Here is a 15,186-nt window from a genome sequence, read left to right on the forward strand (position 1 = left end):
GAGATGCAAAAGCTGACCCGCACTTGACATACAAGCAGATGAACCCACTGAAACGCAAATGGTATCCATCCGATCCTCTCGTATTCTGAATTTTGTTCTCCTGTACGCCCAAATCCTCCACGCAACACCCAAGGAAAGCTTTTCTTCTTTACTTGAGGGGAATGAAACGAGAAGAGTGGGTGGCACCGATACCGGGACGACCGTGCTTGACGGGCTTGCTGTGAGTGTGTCAGAATCCATGAATCCAGCCTGTAATCCTAGAATCGAGCCGAGGGTACGTACTAAGAGATAGAGAATTCACCGAGGTAGTGGCCAACCATCTCGGGCTTGACCTCGACCTGGTTGAACTCCTTACCGGAGTAGATACCGATAACGGAGCCGATCATCTCGGGGACGACGATCATGTCACGGAGGTGAGTCTTGACGAGGTCGGGCTTCTCGTTGGGCTTGGCCTCCTGCTTGGCCTTGCGGAGCTTCTTGATCAAGCCCATGGGCTTGCGCTTCAGACCGCGGTTGAACCTACGGCGGGCACGGGCGTGCACAACATCGCGGAGCTGTTCGGAGGAGAGGTCGAGGAGCTGGTCGAGGTCGATTCCGCGGTAGGTAAACTTGCGGAACTGTCTTCTCTTCTTGATCTCTGTCGAGGGAATAACCTGTCAGCGCGCTTGTTCTGATAATCCTGCGTTCTTGTTCGTGTGGGTGTGGTGGCGTGGCTGCGGGTTTGCGAAGTCCATTTTCCATCTAGTCTTCATATATCCGTCCACCGCCCATCAAATTTTCCATGATCATATTGAATGTTTCCGCCCCGTCGCAGTCCATCGAGATCCTTCGCAGCGCATATCCACGGGGTACTGGGTAACGGGTAAAGGATGGTTCGAGATATAACGTACCGGCAGCCTCCTCGGCGTTCTGCAGAAAATGTTAGCACGACCGATCCTTCCCTTTACAAGCCCAAGTACTTTATAAGAGGTCGGGAAAACTCACGTATTCGACGTCAGACATTTTGGCGGGTTGTTCCTCTCAAGGTCGCTTCTCGAATGAAACTCGAAAAGCGAAAAGGACGATGGTTGTCGGATGGCGTGTCGCTGTTTGAACGGCGGGCTCTCACTCTACCGCTTCTGGGTGAGGTGGGCGCAGGGCAGGGCTCGTCTAAGCGAAGGGTCGAGCCCTAGTACGCTAGTCCCTTTTGGGAGGATACATTGAATCCATGGATGGAGTTCAGACTGGAGCCTTGATCAATGCTTTTTATTCGGCCTATCAAGGTGGTTCTAGAAATGTACTAGAAATGTAGATTTGATCTATGAATTTTCTGGTCTTTTAGTGGGCCGCATTACAGGCTGTCTGTAGTTTTTGGACAAGTGCATCTACAATTCACGTTACAAGGTACACAAGATGATTTCGAGATGGTCAGACAATCTGTATTGACTAGCGGCTCTTTCGAGCTCACATATGCATGATTCGTAGCAGCATTAGACAAGCCTTGGTAAAGCAGGCTCGAAAATTCCTTTCGGCACTTTTCTTCGCAATACTGAACTTAGTCGCCAGAAAACCTTCCCACACGAATATATCATTTTTTGACCAGAGAAGGCGATACGCTTAGTCGAAGAGACCGAAGCCCATGTCCTCGTCGGACTCCTCCTTCTCCTCCTCCTTCTCAGCAGCGGGGGCCTCAGCGGCGGCAGCACCACCGGCAGCGGCAGCGGGGGCAGCAGCGCCACCAGCACCACCAGAGGGAACGGAAGCCAGCTTGGTGGTACCCTCAGCGATGAGCTGTAAAGAGAAATTCGTCAGTCAACCATCCATATACTCCAGTTGCATGCCGCAAAACGAACCTCGTTGATGTCCTTGCCCTGGAGCTCAGCAATCAGCTTCTCGAGGCGCTCATCATCAGCGTCAACGCCGACGGAGGAGAGGACCTCCTTGATGTCGGAGGCGGAGGGGGACTCGTTGCCGGCAAGGGCGAGGAGGAGGTAAGCTGCGAGGTGCTTCATTTTGGACTGTAGCGCGAAAGTGTGGTCAGTACGTATCTTGCGAGGGCGATGCAGAAACGGACATACTGTTTGGTCTGATTATAGAACAAGAGAATCAATCGATTTAACCGCGAGTTGGGCGGAGACTGAAACGTCGAGTTCTGGAGGAGTTGATGTCGTGAAGAAGAGAAGAAGCGAAAAGTTCGAGATCACCAAATTAGCGGAAAAGTGCGTTGTGGCTAGTGCCCGTGGCTGATGCCGACTAAGCGAGTCTTGTGGCGCCCCTCCAACCAGTTCCCACGTGACTGGTTCTTTCTAGAAGACAAAGCATCATTAGGTGCTCCTTTATCTTCCACGAGCTCGAGACATCCTCGTGTGAATGTCTTTCAAGCTTATTTATTCCCGGACGCCTACTCAATAGCCGACTCCTTCTCGTCACGCTTGTGTGAATAGGCTTATCACCTGTTGAGCTACTGGTTTGCCGGTGGTGTCCACTGACGGAGTCATGAAGTTGCCTGTTTGCACCAACCACCGACGGTGAACCTGTTTGCATAAATACCTTGACCTCGCCCTCGCCCTCGCTCGGTGCAAGATTGATCAAGACTCGGCGACAAAATGAGTGTAAGAGTGCTTGCCTTGCCATTTTGAGCTCGTTGCTAACGACGTCTAGTTTCTTGATTCCATTATCTCGTCCATCGAGAGCGGCAAACCAACTCCGATTCCCACATCCTCTCCCGCGCCCTCTCCTACTATCTCATCGTCCAATACCAAACCCGAAAGTCGCAAGGCAACTCCAACTGCTCGTCCGACCACCGTTGAGCGAAATAATGGGGTCCCGACCGGAACAAAGCGAAAAGCGGAAGAGCCGCTGCCACGAACACAGAAGCCCGGATCGCAAATACCTGCCAGGCCAGCTGCTGCAAAACTAGCCGCAACGAAATCTGCCAACGTGCTAGCTCCCTCTAGTCAACGTCTAGCGGCAACATCCAAAATCGCGAAACCATCGACGAGCAGCAATGCGCCCATAGCCCGAAACACCCCACCGGCCCCCTCCAAGCCAGCGCCGAAAGGATCCTTTGCGGATATTATGGCACAAGCAAAGGCTGCACAACAGAAAGCCCCCACCCAGGTCGGAATGTTCAAGCACCAGTCTGTGCCTAAGGAGAAGTTGAGCAAGATGGAACGCAAAAAGCGGATGATCGAGGCTCAGGCTAAGGACAAAGATTCGAAGTTGGCAAAGAAACCTGGTCCTTCTTCCAGTACGGCTGCAGCTGTCAAACCAGGAAGCGCGAAAGCCGCCCTCAAACGCGAACCCGAAGAATTGACTTACAAGGGTACCGCTAGGCAGACTCCTTCACAGCCGGAGTATCGTGGCACAGCCAACCTTCCAAGCCGAAATGGCGCTCGCAGAGTTCAATCTAGGGCCAACAAACGATCCAGAATGGACGATTATCTCGGTACAGATGAAGAGGACGAGGGCGATTACGCGGATGACTATGACGATTATTACTCGGAATCATCGGACATGGAGGCAGGCATGGACGATGTGGAGGCCGAGGAAGCGGCAGCCCTAGCCGCAGCTAGACGTGAAGACGAAGAGGACATACGCGCAGAGGCTGCAGCCAAGAAGGAGAAAATGGAGCGTCGCAAGAAGCTCACCATGCTGGCTTCCAAGCGCCACTAGTCTGAGACTCTGGGTTCCTTTCGCCCAAACCGTCATTACCTCACCTTTCTCTTTCTCGTCTTATCGATTATGGTTCAACTGCTAACTTTGGAAACGGAGCATCAGCGTGGAATACCCGGAGGTGCATTGCAGAAATGGCTTTCTTTATTACTCTTGGTCTGTCTCTTGTTCTCTTTTATTCAGTTCTCATTCTTCCACTTCTTACTTCTTTCAGCATCAGTGAGCGTTAAGGTATTGATAGATGGGGACAACACTGTTCTCGTTCCGGGCTTTTTCTTTTCTTTCTGCATTGTGGTTATGCGGGCGCTGCCATTCTTTGCTTGGGTAGATCTGGTGTAGATATCTTCATAATACAACTCTACAAAGACTGCTTCTTTCCCTGTGGACGAAATACTCCGCCCAGCTTGGCCTTTACCTACGTAGACTTAGGCGTAGTTCCTGATTGCATTAGCCCCACTAGGCGCTGACATCACCGGCTCATCAGCGCAACATATCAGCCTCGACATTCTTAGTGCTTCGCGGGGCCTTAACCACCTTCCTACAATTTTCTCTTTTAGACTCATTACTCGCATATTACGAACCTTCGCGATCATGGCAAACGTTCAGCATATATCGGTGCCTTCAAAGGTGCTGTTCCAGAAAGCCCGCAAGCTCGTCCCCCCGATGCTAGAGAAATTCCACAAGGGTAGGTGATAGTCCGGCATTTCCGCCATAAAAACGCAACGACATTGCTGACTCAAGTATAGGACAGCAGGGTCGAGTTGCTGTTATTGGAGGCTCGCTAGAGTATGTTCTGTTGTTTCTGTGGGCCTGGTGAACGGATTGAGCTGATTCCAGCAAGCTACACAGGTGCACCATACTTCTCTGCGATGGCGTCAGCTAGACTAGGTATTTAAGCTTATGCTTATCCTGACCTTGAATGTTTGATTGCTAACCACGCGCCAGGATGTGATATGGTACGAGCGAATTGACTGATATCTGGGTGGTACTAATGGTTCTTTAGAGTCATGTCATTTGTGAGAGTTCGGCTGCTACTGTAGGCCACTCTATCTGAATGCACAGGCGGATCGCAGCTAATCTCGAATCTAGGTCATCAAATCATACTCACCTAATCTAATGGTGCACCCGATCTTACCAAGCAGCGCTTCAGTCAAAGACACCAACTCAATCGATGCCCCATCCTTAGCAAGCCCCATCATCGCAATGCTCTCACGGCTTCATGCGCTTGTCATCGGTCCCGGTCTAGGCCGAGATGGAGTTACTCTTAAGGTGGTCAAGGAGGTTATGAAAGAGGCACGGTCCCGTTCAATACCCTTCGTCTTGGATGCGGATGGTCTACTCTTGGTTACAGAGGATCCGGAACTCGTGAAAGGGTACAGGAATTGTATCTTGACGCCAAATGTCATGGAGTTCAGCCGCCTGGCCAAGGCGCTTGGGATCGAAGTCCCTAATCTGGCTCAGATCTCTTCCAACCGAAGCGATGCAGATAAGACGAGCCGGGAAGCAGAAGCCTGCGAGAAGCTCTCGGAAGCTCTGGGAGGGGTCACAATCATTCAGAAGGGAATGCACGATGTGATTTCGAATGGTATCACGAGCATTGTCTCTGACCTCCCGGGGGGCCTGAAGCGTAGTGGCGGTCAGGGTGATACTCTCACCGGATCGTTGGGGACACTGTTGGGCTGGAGGGCGGCCTACCACGATGCACTTTGGGACTCGGGTGAGAAGGAGAACAAAAAGGAGGCGCAGACCAAGGAGGAGGTCCAGGCGGAGCTAGAGTCGGAGAAGAGAATGTCCCCAGCCACAACCCTGCTGCTTGCTGCTTGGGCGGGGGCTGCAATCACGAGGGAATGTTCCCGCCGCGCTTTCAAGGCAAAGGGGAGGAGCATGCAGGCTAGCGATCTCACGGACGAAGTTCACGAGAGTTTCTTGGAGCTTATTGGCGAACCCGAGGGATCAAAGGTGCCCGAGCATCTCTAAGCAACACCAGCGGCCCACTATATGTCCGCATTTGTTAACCAAGTTTACGGAGTATACAGTCTAACGAATTATTCTGAACTCCGCCATAGACTCGCCTCTTCGCTATGCGTTCTTTTCCAATCCATCTTCCATCCTTAGCCTTTTAGTAGCTCCCCACTTTTCTAGATCTTGACTTCAGCCCAGGCCAGGAAAACATGCAACTATTCGAGTCAATTAGACTGGGTCTCTGATCCAGCCAATATGCGGCATGCACTTGAAATAGCAAGAACCAGGTCAGTGGCTTGGATGCTCGGAACGCCAGACTGCGGAGATCTCGTTCCCCAAATTCAATCATTTGCCAGGTTCCAAACTCCTCCCACGTTCTCAATATGTCTCACCTCGCACAGCCAGTTCGCCAAACCATGTCTAAAGCAAACAAAGATTGGCGGTAAGTGCTGCCATGTCATTATCGGACCGCATTGCTGACAGCAGACCCCTCTAGCGGGGAAATATCCCCAGATCTGGACTCGACCAGTGACCACGGCACCCACTGCAACAAGCATCGAACACCTCGTACAGCACTGGCATCAGATCACAATGACAACTTTAGTCAAAGCAACATCTCTTGAACTCTAGTTTCCTCCACAGGGAGACCATAGCCGGGGCCTGGGTTGGAATCTCATTGTGACGCAAACCTCGTATCCAAATCGGTATTCTCAGCCCTAGCACCCGTGGCTTTCTGGTTCAGCCGCTTGGAACTGCCATTAAGCGACGCAGTGTGCATAGCACAGCGCCCTGGGACGGATGTGTCTCAGTATCCGGGACCCTGCTTTGTTGTGGTCCTGCATCTTGGGACATGGGGGCACGGTTCATTGGGTCGCGCTGGGATCTTGACTTTTCCATGTCTCATTTTAGGGCTGCGTGCACACGGGCTATCCGAAATCCGTACACTACAGCACCTATCGCATATCCTCACTCTCTCAATTCGACGATATCCTCGCTCGAACTCCAGAAATAGCCTCAGATCGAGGTATATAAAGACCCTGGATTTTCCCCGGGAGCTCGTCATCATCCTCCTCGTCAAGCAAGCAAACAAGCAAGCATCTTCCTTCAAACTCCCAAACAACAGAACCAAGAAGCAAGGCCCAACCAACCAAATCAATTCCAAAATGAAGCTCATCTCTACTCTCCTCCTCCTCTCCACCGCAACCCTCACCCTCGCAACCCCCGCCCCAGCCCCAGCCCCGGCACCCAAATGCGGCACCTGCAATCCCATCTCCGGCGTCAACGGGTGCGACATCACCACCTCGTGCATCAACACTGGCACCCGCTTCCACTGCGCCTGTCGCGCGGGCTACAAGGCCTCGAAGAACAACAACGACATCACTAAGCAGTTCCGTCTGGCCATGCCGAACTACGAGTTCTTGGTCTTTACCCCCGAGTACACCAAGTGTGACACGCTTTGCGATAATCCGTACGGCTATGGACCGAACTTGTGCAAGGAGGTGCCTCTCTATAACAAGTGTGCTGTTTAGACGGGTTTGGGGGATGGGTTTTTGGTCTGTTTAGGTTTGTGGGCTAGGAGCGTAGGGCATGAGGTGAAATGTCTATCTCTGTGCTTGGTATTATATATGCCTGTTGGTTGATGGGGAGGGTTGGTATATAATATGGTCTTGATCTTGTTTGTCATGTTGTTAATGATTTAGTAATAGTGCCACTCCTTAAATATATATAGTTCCCTTGCTAGGGTGTAAATTGTTGGAATCATTTATGTAGGGTTTCCACTCAATACGACTTTGCGATATGCACCAAGCGCTAAATCTAGTTATTATATATATCAAAGGTTTGTTACAGTGCTCCATTGCCTTGAGCAGGTCTACAAAGACATCTCTCTTTTCATCAACCCCGAACTCTATCCGAGAGCCATAGGATCTAAAGATAGACATGGCAATGTCCCCAACCCGCTGGACCAGTTGAAAGGACTTGTTGTGTACTCTGTAATCCATTGTTATACGGGACTCGCCAGACAATCAAGGCACAAGACAATGTCAAATTTCAGATCATTCGAAAAAGCAGAAATATCAGAAAGATATTAGCCTAGTATACTATACACCGAAACACCGACCCGATTCATCCCACTTCATGCATGCACTATTCTCTGAGATTCGGAAACCAAGACATATCCAAGATAGCATAATGTAGAAAATAAAAGTCTAGGTGGAAGACATGACAATATGACCGTAGTCCTTTAAATGTCCATGTCATCGACGTTGTCAAGGAAGACAAGACGCGTGCCATTGGCGATGACTTGCCAGACCTGGAGAAAGTAGTTAGCGGATAGTGTAGGTAAAGATGGGGACTGGGGAAACTTACGTGAGAGTTCTCATACTCGTCAATCGCCATCGTGAGCTGATCCTCAGTGAAGCCCTTGGCTAGGACTCGCTCCCTGATTCTCCTCATGCTGAGCTCGCCCTCTTCGCCATCTCCCACGGCAGCCGCGCCGCTCTCATGAAGGCCACGGATGAGGTTGTAGATCTTGGATGTGGGGCTCTGGTCGAGGTGTGACTGGCCGTCGTTGGTCAAGGATGCCCTACTGACTTCAATCAGACGCAGGGCCTCGTCGACATCCTCTTCAACGACAACTTCACTGAATCGAAGTCGCGCAAGCGCCTGGGAAACACGGACAACTCCAAGAAGGGTACGCGGGGTGATGTGAGAGAACTGCTTCTTGTTTGCTTCGTCGCGCTTCTGGCGCTTTCTCATATTCACGTAGGCTTGAACCATGTAGTCCGAGACCTTGGAGGGAACGACAGGTCGGTACGTTCGTGCCTTGGCAATGTACTGGCGAACCTCATGAGGTGAGAACATGATGCCTGCATCTTCACTTTCAGGGTGCTTGTTGTGCATGTGGACGTAGGCGACGTGGCTGGCCAGCTCCTCGTCTGCATCGCGGGAGGGAGTGTCGAGGATGAGGAACATGACATCGAAACGAGAAAGCAGCGCTGCTGGCAGGTTGATGTTCTCGACGGGTGAGAGTCGGGGGTTGTACCGACCGTACAACGGGTTGGCGGCGGCGAGGATTGAGGTACGAGCGTTCAGGGTAGTAGTAATTCCGGCCTTGGAAATAGAGATGGTCTGTTGTTCCATGACTTCATGAATGGCAGTTCGGTCTCCGTCCTCCATCTTATCGAACTCATCAATACAGCAGATGCCGTTGTCTGCCAACACAAGAGCACCACCCTCAAGCACCATTTCGTCCGTCACAGGATCACGCATAACAGCGGCTGTGAGACCGACACCACTGCTACCACGACCTGTTGTGTACACACCTCGCGGTGCAACCTTGGCAATATACTTGAGTAACTGCGATTTGGCGACTCCAGGGTCACCCATCAGGCAGATGTTGATATCACCACGAATGTGCATACCATCACCCATCTCCTTTGTGACACCGCCGATGAGGAGAAGTAGCAGCGCCTTCTTGACATCCAGATGGCCGTAGATTTCAGGTGCGATCGATCGTGCAAGATATTCGTACATGTTGCCGGATTGCTGGTACTGCTCAATCTTGCGCAGGGTTCGGCTGTCCATGCCAATGTCGGTATAAGACTTCTTGTGGTGGGTAATGTGCTGGGCTTCGAGGTATGTGTCTGTGAGCAGCCCCGCGCGGATTGCTCTGAAACCGGTGTAAGGTGTAGGAAGGAAGATACCGGCGATATCCACAAGATCACCCGGGTTGAGCTGCCGCGTAAGGGTTCCGGTGCAGTTAACGGTCATGGTCCGTGGGATGTGGCCGACAGGTACTTGATCCGCCATCTCTTGAATCTTGACTTCTTGGAAAGGAACGAACTTTGACGCCCTCGTAGAGAGGAAGAGCTGACCCTTGGTGTTGTTCTCCTTGCACTCCTTCGAAGGACACTCGGACATGGGGGTAAACTGCTTTGTCGTAACGGGCTGGAACACCTCGTTTCCGCAACGGTCACAAGTGTAAGCATTGATCTGAACAGCTGGTTTGACGTCCGACACTCGAGTGGTGATACCGCGGACTGTAATAAGGCTACCAAGATGCTCTGCGCGCACATTGCGCACAGCCAGCGCCTTTGAAGCACGTTCGCTACTGGACCCTGAGGGAGTGAGGGGCTTGAAGTTAAGGACATATCGACGAGTAAGCTCCGGAGGGAACATTGAGGGATCAATAGCGGCTTCGGGGTCGGCTTCGGCAGCCATCATCATCGCATCGTTACGCTTCTCACGCTGGGACATGATCACATCGAGGACATCATCCTTGAACCTATATGCAATCAGCTCCAGCTCCATTAGAAGCGCACAGCCTAACGTACGAGACTTCTTTTGTTTCTTTCGGCATAACGGCATCCACTGCCTGAGATATGACCTCGATATAGCGCTTGGTGTTTCTCTGCACGGACAGGGCAAGCTTCAAGTCGACTTCTTCTGGGAGCGATCGCTCGTACTAAGCCGCGGCGTCGTTAGATACTATTTGTATAATACCGGAAGAAGTCAGCGCTTACAGTAACCAAGTCATCCAGCTCAATAAGAACGTCGGAGCGTTCTCGGTCGGCTACGTCCTGTAGCATCTGCATGTACTTGAGTTTGGGCTCCTTGTTGCGGCGGCGCCCTCCTCTGCTTTGCGCTCCGCTCTCATCAGCGTCGTCCATAAAATCATATTCATCGCTAGTGCCATCTTCGTCAATGTGGAGGTCCTCGATAGCTTCTGTTGCGGCCGAAGCAGAGGCTGACTCAAAGCTTTTGAAATGTTTGAGGAAATCCTTGAAGGCCTCGAGCTGCCCGTTGTAATCAACTGGGGCAGGGTACTGATTCAAAGCCATAATGGAGCGACCGCGACAGGAACAACGTGTTCAATTGAGTGTCCGGAAGCTCTGCAAGAAGAGGGGCGCAGGTGTTGCGGAAGTTGTGGACTTGACTTGACTGGGCTGGGCGCCAGGCAGTTTTCTGCGTTTCTCCGGCAAAGGAGTTTGAAGCCTGAGGCCTCAAAGCACGTCGCGTCGCGAAAACGCGTATATGTAACTTTAGCCTGACCTTTAAGGCTGCGACGCTAGTACGGAAGGAAAAAAGCTTAGAGGCACGTGCCTCGGAACGGAACAAGTCTCGGTCCGATGATCGCGAGGCATCGACTTTCGGCTCGGCGACCATTTGCGGAGTCCGGGGTTGGAGCCGGCGCTGGCACTTCATCTCCATGCCTCAGCCCAGCTCTCGCTCCCTTCAGCGTTCTTCTAACTCACCTTTCGTCTACTCTCCTTGCCAAGCAGTAGCTTTCTCGTGTGCGCCAAAGAATGGCGCCTAGAAAGCCTTCCACCACGGCGGAAGTCGCCTTGGTTCCTCTGAAGAACTGCCTCGTGAATCTGCCGCCCTCGCTCGTTTCTCTCCTGGTCAACGCCAATACAGTAAGCTATACCCGTCCACCTCCCTTGGACTTGACAATTGTGTATGCTGATTAGCATTTCTTGCGATTTAGGCTGCACAAAATGTGATTGTCGAGTTACAATTCCGCCCGACCGGTCGAGCCAGCAACGGCAACCCTACCCCGCGTTCATGTTATCTGGGGTGGACGGGAATGCCGAGCAAGCGGAGAATTGCGCCTGTTGTGGGAAGGGATGGCATCAACAATCCATCGTCTACAAGAGAACAAGATGCGGCGACTGTCGAGTTGGACACTACGTTTGGAAGGGTCCTCGGTCTCAGCGAAGGGCAAAGAGTAAGCCTGTCCTGATGATCATCGCTGCTCCGCGCTCTCTAATTATGTTCTAGGTTGGTATTTTTATTCACCTTGATCCTCCCGTAGCTCATACAATCAACATTGAGCCTTTGACACCTGAAGACTGGGAGAGTATGGTTACCTCTTTTCCTTTGTGCGCACGTTCAAATGTTGATTCTATTCCCAGTTATCGAGCTGCATGCGACGTTCCTAGAGCTCAATCTCTTGTCGCAAATCCGCGCTCTACCCAATCCTACGTATACGACACAACAGGCCGATCACATGCATCCTTTAGCACTACACCTCTCCCCCACATCGACAGCAAATATCGTCATCACTTCGTTAACCCCTGCTCCATCCAATACATCTCCTTTTGCTAAAATTGCGCCTGATGCGGAGGTCATTGTTGCTCCTAAAACGCGCCCGAAGGCAAACACACGGGCGCCTCGCGGGGATAACAGGAGTGTCACCGGCAGCAGTAAAAGAAGTGCTGGAGGAAGAAGCAGTGGGGGAAGCACCGCACGCGGTAAAAGCAGCAAGTCTGAAACAAGCCGAGGTGCTCTCTACTTTAGAGGGCTTGACCGGGATTGGTCCGACCAGTACTTTGATGAAGAGACGGAAGAGGACAGTAATGAGGGTTTCCGTGTCTGGCTTGACCCCGATATTCTGGCATCAAACGAACTCCGGGGTGCTGACTGGGCATGCGTCACACTTGTCCAACCTTCTGGGTTGAAAGCACCACCTGATCCTCAGCAGCAAATGAGCCAAGCTGAACAGAAAGCTAGTGATGCTGGCACCCCTACCACCAAACTCGTGGCGAAATTACTTCCTTGGATTGATGCACCCGATCCTCAACATGCTGGTCTATCCTCCGTGCTTTGCTCGGCCATAGGCGCGGAAGGAATGGTAGGCGGTATTATTCGAGTAGAGGCCGCACCACCACCACTACAGCGGTCCGCTACTAGAGCACTCAAAGTTTACCCATTTCTCACGGACGCCACGAAGCGAAAAGATGGGTTGAAGTTCGGCGCTGATACCATTGCAGCAAGGGATGCACTAGTGGAGCGTATCAAGGTCCTATATGGCAGTACGGGCTCGGGCAAAGGGCTACTTGCAGGTCCAATAACAGATGGTATGGTCCTTCCAAAATCCGAGAACCAGGGAACAGTGTCTGCGTTTGACGGGGCTGTCATTCGGTTTGATCCACCACTAAAGAGTAGCTCCGATGCATCCAAGTCGGTGTTTGGGTGGCTGTTAGGGTCTGACACAAAGCTAGCCTTCGAAGTTCAAGCTGAAATACCAAGACCAGCGCAACAGAGTGCACTGAATCTAGCAATGGAGGATCCGATTCCGGTCACTGCTCCTCCCATGGTTGGGATCGACCAAGTTATATCCCAAACCTTGGACAATCTCAACAAATCTTGTTCCGTTCTGGTGACTGGTGGGCTTGGATCTGGAAAGACTGCGCTGGGTCAGCTCTTGGCGCATCGGTTGCAGAAGGAATCCCTCTTCAATGTGAAGTACTTCTCGTGTCGAAAACTTGTGACGGATGAGACTCGTATTTCCAACATCAAAGAGACCCTGAGTCGCCTGTTCATGTCCGCCGCATGGTGCGCTCGCCTTGGCGGGCAATCGGCTGTAATTTTGGACGACCTTGACAAGTTGTGCCCGGTTGAAACTGAGTTGCAAGTGGGAGGGGACAATGGCCGTAGCCGCCAAAATAGTGAGGTAATCTGCTCCATGGTTCGCGAGTTTTGCTCCATGAACTCGGGCGTTGTGCTCCTTGCAACGGCGCAGTCCAAGGAGTCGTTGAACAATGTTATCGTGGGTGGGCACGTGGTCCGAGAAGTTATACATCTGAGAGCTCCCGACAAAGAAGGAAGACGCAAAGTCCTTGAGTATCTTACAAGTCAGGATCGTGGGGCTCCCAGTGCCACGACAGAGGCCGGACCATCGAATGCCACCAATGGCCACGCCAGGTCGGTCAGTACGTCTACTAATGATTCATGGCTAGACCCTTCAAATCCCGATAGTCGACCTACGTCTTCTGATGGTGATGGTTTTATCCTTGGGCGGGATGTCGACTTTCTCGACTTGGCTGGGAAGACTGACGGATTTATGCCCGGGGACTTGGTATTGCTGGTTGCTCGCGCACGCAATGAAGCTCTCATTCGGTCTGTCACCGAGACATCGGATGAGTCCAAGGCAATCGTGCTAGGATCAGCAGACTTTGATAACGCCATCAAAGGATTTACCCCGGCCTCGCTCCGCAATGTGACCCTCACTTCATCTACTACTACCTTCTCCGCTATTGGTGGGCTGCACGAGACTCGAAAGATGCTACTGGAGACCCTACAATACCCGACCAAGTATGCCCCTATTTTTGCGCAGTGCCCGCTGCGGCTACGGTCTGGTCTGCTTCTCTACGGATTTCCTGGGTGTGGTAAAACTCTACTGGCTAGTGCGGTGGCAGGCGAGTGTGGCCTCAATTTTATCAGCGTGAAGGGACCTGAGATTCTCAACAAGTACATTGGTGCTAGCGAAAAGAGTGTAAGAGATTTGTTCGAACGAGCGCAGGCAGCTCGGCCGTGTATCCTCTTCTTTGATGAGTTCGACAGTATTGCGCCTAAGCGTGGGCATGACTCGACTGGAGTGACAGATCGAGTAGTCAACCAGCTTCTCACTCAGATGGATGGAGCTGAGGGTCTTTCGGGGGTATACGTCCTCGCGGCCACATCTCGACCGGATCTGATTGACCCCGCGCTGCTTCGTCCTGGTCGTTTGGATAAATCGCTACTTTGTGATATGCCAAACCATGTTGACCGAGCCGACATCATCCAAGCCGTTAGCAAGAAGCTTTTGATGAGCGAGGAGGTAGTGGCCAGGCTAGATGAGATAGCAGCGCGCACAGCAGGATTTTCCGGCGCTGATCTACAGGCAGTGGTCTACAATGCACATCTAGAGGCGGTACATGATGCGTTAGGAGATCGCTCAGGCGATAAGCCTCCAGCGAAAACCGCGAAGTCATCCAACCCCAGCACAAGCAGTCGCTCGTTCATTCAATTCCTTTATTCTGATCTGGAGCAGCGAGCTGGGTCAGTGGCAATGCCGGCGCCGGCAGTAGTGGCATCCAAGCTTGACGCGCTGAAGAATGCACGACGCCGACAACGGCAACTCGAGCAAGGCGGTCTTAACTCGGTATCAACAAGCGCGACAGCCAATTCTCATGAGCCAGGGCCGGATGAGAGTCGTGAAGAGATCATAGTACGATGGGAGCACATGGAGCGGTCCTTGAACACAACGCGCAGCTCACTTAGCGAAGCCGAACGGAGACGGCTGCTGGGCATCTACCGGGAGTTTGTGGAGGGCCGAAACGGTGAAATGCCGAATGGAGAAGGGGGGCGGGAGGTCGGAGGACGAACGAGTTTGATGTAGAATATGATAGATATAGATGACATTTGAGTGTATATTATTCGCCTCAGAGTACGCGAATGTCGGCCGATACAAGTCCCGCTATCGGAATGCCGAGCGGGTACAGCGGACTCCGGAGGGATCTGCCAAATGCCGGCGCGTTGTCCGTTCGCTTTACATATACGGTATACATAACTCTGGGATATTTGACGAAGGAGATCATAAAGTTCTTCAACCTTTGACTTACTTGCAGTCCGCAAGATCCCGAACTGTCATTACTATTAGGTAGCGACCGTTGCGGCGGGCCCCGAGGCGGGGCGAACGTTGGCACCTTCCGGATGGGGAAATCTGGGGTCAAGTCAGGTGACGACATGCCGAGGGCCGAGCAGTGTACCAGCAACCCTGGGATAGCCGGAGCCATGGGTGCTTCT

The 15,186-nt window shown here is 52.2% G+C and overlaps 7 protein-coding genes across 7 annotated transcripts; 4 read left to right on the forward strand and 3 right to left on the reverse strand.

The window, feature by feature from the left end:
• Positions 1 to 148: 148 nt before the first annotated feature.
• On the reverse strand, positions 149 to 1,002 carry DSM5745_02455 (40S ribosomal protein uS19; the record flags this gene model as incomplete). The annotated part of the gene is made up of 4 exons (XM_026744471.1): positions 149 to 218; positions 283 to 637; positions 891 to 909; positions 985 to 1,002. 4 exons carry the CDS (start codon positions 1,000 to 1,002, stop codon positions 149 to 151), a joined length of 462 nt encoding a protein of 153 aa, XP_026607634.1.
• A 594-nt stretch (positions 1,003 to 1,596) lies between these two features.
• aspf8 (ribosomal protein P2) lies at positions 1,597 to 1,991 on the reverse strand (the record flags this gene model as incomplete). The annotated part of the gene is made up of 2 exons (XM_026744472.1): positions 1,597 to 1,770; positions 1,833 to 1,991. 2 exons carry the CDS (start codon positions 1,989 to 1,991, stop codon positions 1,597 to 1,599), a joined length of 333 nt encoding a protein of 110 aa, XP_026607635.1.
• A 594-nt stretch (positions 1,992 to 2,585) lies between these two features.
• Positions 2,586 to 3,654, forward strand: DSM5745_02457 (uncharacterized protein; the record flags this gene model as incomplete). The annotated part of the gene is made up of 2 exons (XM_026744473.1): positions 2,586 to 2,591; positions 2,641 to 3,654. 2 exons carry the CDS (start codon positions 2,586 to 2,588, stop codon positions 3,652 to 3,654), a joined length of 1,020 nt encoding a protein of 339 aa, XP_026607636.1.
• Positions 3,655 to 4,245: 591 nt separating this feature from the next.
• On the forward strand, positions 4,246 to 5,631 carry DSM5745_02458 (ATP-dependent (S)-NAD(P)H-hydrate dehydratase; the record flags this gene model as incomplete). The annotated part of the gene is made up of 6 exons (XM_026744474.1): positions 4,246 to 4,339; positions 4,401 to 4,440; positions 4,496 to 4,542; positions 4,600 to 4,610; positions 4,658 to 4,690; positions 4,744 to 5,631. 6 exons carry the CDS (start codon positions 4,246 to 4,248, stop codon positions 5,629 to 5,631), a joined length of 1,113 nt encoding a protein of 370 aa, XP_026607637.1.
• A 1,148-nt stretch (positions 5,632 to 6,779) lies between these two features.
• Positions 6,780 to 7,145, forward strand: DSM5745_02459 (putative adhesin; the record flags this gene model as incomplete). Its single annotated transcript, XM_026744475.1, has 1 exon — positions 6,780 to 7,145. One exon carries the CDS (start codon positions 6,780 to 6,782, stop codon positions 7,143 to 7,145), a length of 366 nt encoding a protein of 121 aa, XP_026607638.1.
• Positions 7,146 to 7,858: 713 nt separating this feature from the next.
• DSM5745_02460 (DNA replication licensing factor MCM7) lies at positions 7,859 to 10,457 on the reverse strand (the record flags this gene model as incomplete). The annotated part of the gene is made up of 4 exons (XM_026744476.1): positions 7,859 to 7,927; positions 7,984 to 9,901; positions 9,951 to 10,081; positions 10,140 to 10,457. The coding sequence occupies 4 exons, from the start codon at positions 10,455 to 10,457 to the stop codon at positions 7,859 to 7,861; spliced, it is 2,436 nt and encodes an 811-aa protein (XP_026607639.1).
• A 465-nt stretch (positions 10,458 to 10,922) lies between these two features.
• On the forward strand, positions 10,923 to 14,779 carry pex1 (AAA family ATPase peroxin 1; the record flags this gene model as incomplete). The annotated part of the gene is made up of 4 exons (XM_026744477.1): positions 10,923 to 11,033; positions 11,105 to 11,344; positions 11,398 to 11,476; positions 11,532 to 14,779. The coding sequence occupies 4 exons, from the start codon at positions 10,923 to 10,925 to the stop codon at positions 14,777 to 14,779; spliced, it is 3,678 nt and encodes a 1,225-aa protein (XP_026607640.1).
• Between the last annotated feature and the right edge of the window lie 407 nt (positions 14,780 to 15,186).

Source organism: Aspergillus mulundensis, assembly GCF_003369625.1.
Source record: "Aspergillus mulundensis strain DSM 5745 chromosome Unknown scaffold_1, whole genome shotgun sequence".
Classification (NCBI taxonomy): domain Eukaryota; kingdom Fungi; phylum Ascomycota; class Eurotiomycetes; order Eurotiales; family Aspergillaceae; genus Aspergillus; species Aspergillus mulundensis.